At 39.4% G+C, this 7,006-nt stretch overlaps 1 protein-coding gene across 2 annotated transcripts; it reads right to left on the bottom strand.

Moving 5' to 3' along the window:
* Positions 1 to 611: 611 nt before the first annotated feature.
* Oatp58Dc (Organic anion transporting polypeptide 58Dc) lies at positions 612 to 7,006 on the bottom strand. Of its 2 annotated transcripts, XM_018031122.2 has the most exons (9): positions 6,419 to 7,006; positions 6,058 to 6,166; positions 5,313 to 5,987; positions 4,856 to 4,965; positions 3,426 to 3,865; positions 2,582 to 3,260; positions 2,034 to 2,412; positions 1,793 to 1,894; positions 612 to 1,682 (listed from the first exon to the last, which is right to left on the bottom strand). In XM_018031122.2, the coding sequence occupies exons 3-9, from the start codon at positions 5,641 to 5,643 to the stop codon at positions 1,561 to 1,563; spliced, it is 2,163 nt and encodes a 720-aa protein (XP_017886611.1). In that variant the 5' UTR covers positions 5,644 to 5,987; positions 6,058 to 6,166; positions 6,419 to 7,006; the 3' UTR covers positions 612 to 1,560. The 2 variants fall into 2 exon arrangements, with proteins under 2 accessions (XP_017886611.1, XP_017886610.1); XM_018031121.2 differs by lacking the exon at positions 6,058 to 6,166.

Genomic DNA, 7,006 nt, shown 5'->3' with positions numbered 1-7,006 from the left:
GAATATACGTACGTATTTACTTCAATAAATACATGAAGCAATAATTTATAATGAAGACTGTATGATTTACTATTTTAATTATCGTATTAGAATAACACTGCCAACATTTTAATCAAACTAGAATTGAATACTATAGACAAAAATTAAATTGCTCATAAGCTCTGTATCGTAGCTAATAATCACCTCAGTCATAAATATTGTAAAATATTTTAATATGAGAAGTGAAGAAAGGTGAGAGAAAAACATACATCGTTAATGTAATTAAAACGAAAACAGATTTACCTCGAATTATTATTTCCAATAAGAATGCGTTGTTAAGTCAACGTAGTAACTATGTTGACTATTATTCACTGCTATGACTTTTAGCATCACTGTAAAAGATATAAACTACTTTTGTATTTCTTACAAACTATTAAAACTTAAATTAAATTGTTAATCCTGATCTTGAATTTAATGTACCTTCAAATAAAATAAAACTTATTTTTAATAAACAGGATTGCTTTGGTAGGTGATGGGAAAAAATTACTATCAACGCGTATCCTTGTGGATAAAATCATTTTATTGAACGATATATACTGCTAAAATTAAAATTTCAAAATAATAGGTCTCTATTTAAAATTGCATATTTTTATTATTATCGTCAACAAATCTTAACATTGACTTGGTATTACGCGATCTAATTTGTTTCGGATGCTCTATAACAATTGCCGCTGGTAATTTTCCAACTTACAAATATTATTCGAGAATATTGCAACACTTAATTAATTTAAGGCACTTTTTCATATCATTAGATTTAAAAACATTATTTCTCTTACCAGTGAATAGAAATTTTATCCTGCAAACTTGTAAACTATAGATTGTTTTCGTACGCGAGACGAAAGACCACGTCTGACTCAAAGTGTCTCATACTACTGTGAATCCGCTTACGCTTGTTTCTTCCGTACAATCAGTCAAAAAATTCCCATTCATTACATTTCTATGTACTTAAACCCAACTATGATCAGGATTAAAATAGCTATGGATACGACACGTGTATAAACATTGTTGAAAAATTAATAACCTAAAGATAATCGCGTTACATGGTCCTGTTTTATTAATATTTATTTCAATCTTCTTACACAAGATTACAACATTAAAAATGGAATGGATGAAGACGTTTTTCACTGATTGTTATGTTGCGTGTGAACTCTTCCAGATTTCTCACGGACGATGAGAATTATCATTATACAATAATGGTAATGAAACACAGGCGTAGTAAAAAATAAAATTCATTATCATCCTCGAATGGTGCGCCTCACGAGTGAACTAGTCAACGGTAAGTTCTATCTGAGGTACTACGAGTTTTTTAAATATCTAAGAAGTTGCTTAAGGTACTTGTAAAAAGTCTTTATGCGTCGACTGCCCCTTTTTTCCACCGTTCCCATCTTTTTTCTTATATTTTCTTTTTGTTTATTGTTGCTATAATTCTCTTCACCGAACGACTTTGCCGTCCCCAACCTTTTTACTTCACAATTTCCTTGAAAACGAGCCGATCTGACTCGATCGTTAATGAACTCGCTCTCAAAGCGTCTCACCAGGTTCCTCTGCTATGTCTTTCAGTTCGATCTCCTCGTCGAAGATTTTTACGTCTTTCACGAAATACCAGACACCCACATCGAATATCGTACCGATCGTTACGAACGCTGAGGAATTTATAAAGAACCGAGATTATTGTTTTATAAATAGAGTAAGAAAAATGTTATCTACGACGCTCTGACGTTAATGTCTTAAGTAGATTGAGCAAACAACTTACTGGCTGCCGTAAAGTTTAGTAGATATCTTAACGTTTCTCCATTGTACAGCCAACAATTCCCAGTACCCGAACATGTTTTTCCCCAAACTAAACAGGTTTTATCTGTGGACAAAAGTGATGCGCAGATATCAGCAAATAAATCATAAATTAATTGAATGAAATTACAAACGAAACAAGTGAAAAGAAAAAGTTCTCGCCTAAACAAAAAAAAAAAAATTGTTCAGAAATGAAAATATCTTACCTAAAATAAATCCGAACAAAATGGGGGAAGGTATAAACGCGAATAAACTCATGATGGTCAATCCGAATCCCATGGCTACGGTTTTATCTTTCTCATCGACGCATCTGACGGAGACCAAGAAGTTCGAAGCTCGTCCTGTAGCCCCGCTGAATTTAAGCAGGCAAACCACAGCCAGAAATATGTAAAACTTGTGCATACAATCGACAGGACAGGCACCGGGTATCGCGGTACCCCAACTCGAGGGTTCGGCGATCTCCGCCGGGTCTTCTATAGTGCGCGTCGAAGTGTTGTTATTCAAAAACAAGAACGGGAAAGGGTGACCGAACTTTGGTTTAACGCAACTGCATTCTGTGTACATTTTACTGCCGTTCGTTCGCATCTAAAAAAAAGAACATTTTTAATTTAATAATTGCAGTACAATTTTTTAATCTATTTATCTGGATCATCGTCATATTTATGAACTTCAAATGTCTTGATGAAATATACTAATTTTTTATGTGATTCAATAAATGGTTTTGAATGATGGATAAACGTGCATAAAGTCGAACCTGCATATTCCGACATCCAGCGTGGCAAGCCGAAATGAATGTCTGTCCGTGTTCCGAGCATACGGGATTATAAGTAACATAGTCGCAGTGACACTCTTCGTTGCATGGAAGCAGAGTCTTGAGAGCACCGTCCGCTTGCACGGTGATCTGACTGTCGTTAGCGGAACATCCGAGGAAAGCGTAGGAGATCATTCCCATGACTGATATCGCGCCAACCATCACGTTCCACGCGGCCAGGTACCTAGCCTTGGGTTTGTACTTGGAGATGATCAAACCGGAAAGCAGAATTCCAAAAGCACTGAATACCAAACCGACTGTCCCGGTAATCAACGAGGATACTGAAGCGGATTGTTTGTACTGCGTCTCGATGTATTTCGGCATGAAAATCCAGTACGGCATGTAACCCATGAAATAGAACACGGTCGCAAGGTTGTTGCACATCAGGGTGGTGTTCGTCAACAATCGCTTGAACGTTCTAAGCATGTCCGAGAGGGAAGCGGGCAATTCCGGTTCCTCCTTCTCCCCTTTTATACTGCTTGCCGACTTGTTTCGCTCCAGCGCCAAAGCTTTCCGGGCCGCGGCCCTGGGAAGCGTTTTCGGGAATAGTGCGATGATGCTTGCGAAGATGAAGAGGAGAAACGCCAGAATGATCCAACCGAGCCACCAAGCGCCCAACCACCTATTTATATTCAAATGAATTAAGAAATTTTACAGAAAAATTTATTAGATTAATTCCAATTGACATCGAATGCAATTTCGATGCAATTTTAAGAATAAAATAAATAATAATACATTATAGTCTTCATGCATTTTCTAAATCATTTCAGATAATTATTTATTGTACCTCGGATCCTGCGTAGTGATCGTAGGCGTTAGAGTAGGGCTAATGTAGAACTTGAGGGAGAACGAAGCCAAACCGTAGCCAATAGCCGGGCCAAGCATTCTGAGGAAGTACGAGAAGCTGATCAAAGCCGGCGTCTTCGATTTCTGTATATTGTCATCCATGTAGGAGACTCCCAACGTGTAATAAAGGGAGCCGCCAACGCCCGACACGAGCTGCGCTGTAAACAATATCACTTGAGGCGCGAAATTTCCATCGGCCTCATCGCATTCCTTCTCGCGGTTCTCCTCTGCGAGGCATAAGAACTTCCGGTATTTGTCGGGTAGGAGGCTCGAGTTCACGTGTTTCGATTTCGCGCCGTACTCCTTCGTCAGTAAAAGAGCGTCTTCTCCCGGGCCGTACAAAAAGTGCGGCAACATCGTCAAACAACAGAACAGGACTACCTACGGGACAAAGCAAACAAGCATTTTATTGTCTTTTTGATAAATACATCATACGATGCTTCAGATTAATCTGATTTATTGCAGGAACTTTCAGGGAGATCGAAAAATAAGTATATCAGGTCAAAATATGGATAATTAATAGTTGTCTATTATATACGGTAATGTTCGAAAGGTTTACGAACTACCAATACAAAATTCTAAATACAGTATGGAAAAGATTCAAATAAAAAGGAGGTTGAACATTGCATTTATATTTGCTTTGCGTATTTTTAGCAGTTGCTATTTACGAAGAGACGTACGTACATCTTTGATAGTATATTTCCTGATATTTACATTCGTCTGATCAAACAAAATCAGTCTGGAAAACGCCATCACCTCCAAGTCTTTTTTCTGAACCAATTGTTAGACACGATTGTCTTGTTTACCGTCAGGTTATCTGATTGAGTCAATAATTCATACCCGACGAATACATGTTCAACCATTTTATGCAAGATAAATAGTCAATAATTAGTTCATAAAATTAATAAGAAAAAAATCGTTCAATATTATATGATATGGAACACTTTTTAATTGCGAATTCCACAGATTCTAATGGTAGTAAGAGAAGTTATTGGATGGAAGTATATATTTGTTTTGAGCATAATTATTAAAAATACGTGCTGGTTCACAGATACCAGCATCGTCTTTTCACTGTCCAATGAATGGAGTGCTTAGCTAAGCACACGGTGGCGAGAGTACGTTGGTAAGAGAGGCGTGAATGAGCGTAGAGATACGATTTCAACGCTTCCTAATTTAATTAAGAACCGACCAACCGGTGGGTTATGACGTCTCCTAGTTAGTTCATTCTTCGGGGAGTGTGTCGACAGCTGATTTCGGTCTCCGTGAAGTAGAGTAGGACAAAGAGAGAATTGTAGGATAGCCAGGGAGAAATAGTAGCGCAATATTATAATGTAATGGAAAACGCTTTTAACTGGTTTCGTTAGAACTTACGGTGTAGATCCCGAATGCGATCCATCGAGGCCTGTGACCTCGTCCTGCGTAATAAGACAGGACTACCGATACGAATAGTTGAGAGATATCGTTACCTACGGTGATAAGACCTGAAAAATAAAAATGCATGTTTAACGTTCTCGACATGTAAAAAATAATTACGAAGCGTCTACCGTTTTATTGATTCGTGATAAAAACTGCAAACACATGTAATCCTAATATTCTTCACCGGTGATAAGTACATGATAATATTATATTTTGCATTATGGTATTTGAGAATCGACGATAGTATTATTTGCAATTTTATGCTGATTTATCGTGACAAATACTAAAGACGAGTACTGATAAATTACATATTTTGCAGATCGCAGTACGATTTATTATGATTAAATAACGAACTTATAATACAGTTTCGATTATTGAACAACTTGTGCACCGCCGTAACGTAAATTCTCACCTGTCATTTTCGACGGTATTTTAAACCTTTTCTCGATGGTGGTGATGGTGCCATTGAAATAAGCGTAACTCGCCGCAAAGATACATCCGAGCACACCGTAAAGGAACACGTACGCCTTCTTGTTGGCGAATCTCTGCAAGGTCGGGTTGCGTATACACCAAATTCCGCAGGATGTCTCGTCGGTGATAGGCAGATCCTTGAACACATCTTCGAGGCATCTGGAGCTCGGAGTGGTTGGCGTTGTCGGGGTGGTCGGAGGCGTCGACGGCACCCTTAACAGTTTCAGGCTCTCCGGCCCGTTCTTCTCGTGGTTGCTCGCGTTATTCTTCATCCTCCTCCTCGTTTGCTAATTGCGTCCCACCGTACTTGCGGCAAGCAACGGCACACGGTCTGCAGCAGCTTCGAGATCGACCTGACCTCAATCGCTGGTAGCACGTTTTCGATCGACGTTCGCTGCCCTCGCGGCCCTTCGCATCGCTTTTCCTTCCCTCGTATCTCGACCCCCTCCTCGCCGCCCCCACGCGTTCTTTTTCCGTTCGCGCGTTCAACTTCCGTTCCTTCGAATTCCTCCACGGTCACGTGTTCTCCATGTTTCGGTATCGCGTGGTTAAAATCTGATCGCGCGTCGATCCGATTTTTCTCGCTGATTACAAAGTACTATCGGTGTCTTCGTATCTGAAAATACCCGCGACTGAATTAAGAACTCAACAGATCGTTTGAGTAGATTTTTACGTCGATTACTCACGTAAATTATGAGAAGAAACATTTTACGTGAGATACTATTTTGACATTTCGTGAAATGTTGTGAAGTTTGATAACGGAGGTAACAAGTGACTCGTTAAGGATACCACGAGCTTGTAATAATCATAAAATCGATCATTTAATTAAAACGAAAATCATTCATATTAAATGATACATTTGTTTTTCAGTATAATAGAGTTTTTAATAGAGATACACAAGACCATATAAATGTATAAACCAAAGATTTCAAAACTATACTAATTTTGTCTTATGTGAAATTTACACGAGGAAATCAATTATCACTCTAATCAGCTTAAGCTTCCAGACGAACTGATACAATTGATTCCCACAAAATTTACACCTACCGTGAAAGAAATATCTTAAGTGAAGAAAACGGAATCGGCTATTTGACGCTGGGTCGATTTCGGAATGTCACTAAAAGTGGAAGCGGAGGTCGGACTGGTGAGACGCGTATTCCCGGTTTCACGGTACGGTTCTTGCAAAAATTTGCGAATCCCGTGTACGAAAACGAACGATATCCCGGCCCGACTGAGATCATGTACCACGAGCGGCACAGATGAGACCATACGATTCGGCTCCTCCTGTGGATCCCCACTTTGCGACCCCGAAGAAACCGATCGCGGACGGTGGACAGGATAGGATCACGTCGCGGAGAACTGTGATGCATCTATGGTACTTCGGTTCGTGTTGCTGTTATCAAGCGGGCACATTTTCTACCTCTCTTGCAATCACTTCGTGCCTCCTTTCCCCGCGGCTGCTGTTACCGTCTCTGTCTACTTCTTCCCGGTCTGCCTCCGTCCGCACGTTTCCTTCTTTGTTTAATCATACCTCTTTGTTCGACGTAGCGCATTCACTTGTAGTTGTTCGACACCATTTTCAATGATCTATCTTTGATAATCTATATTTACGGTGACACGTTGATAATGCAGCTT

This window comes from Ceratina calcarata, unplaced genomic scaffold (assembly GCF_001652005.2).
Source record: "Ceratina calcarata isolate Rehan_Ccalc_2016 unplaced genomic scaffold, ASM165200v1 scaffold546.2, whole genome shotgun sequence".
Lineage (NCBI taxonomy): Eukaryota > Metazoa > Arthropoda > Insecta > Hymenoptera > Apidae > Ceratina > Ceratina calcarata.
This window is presented reverse-complemented; position numbering and strand designations above follow the sequence as displayed.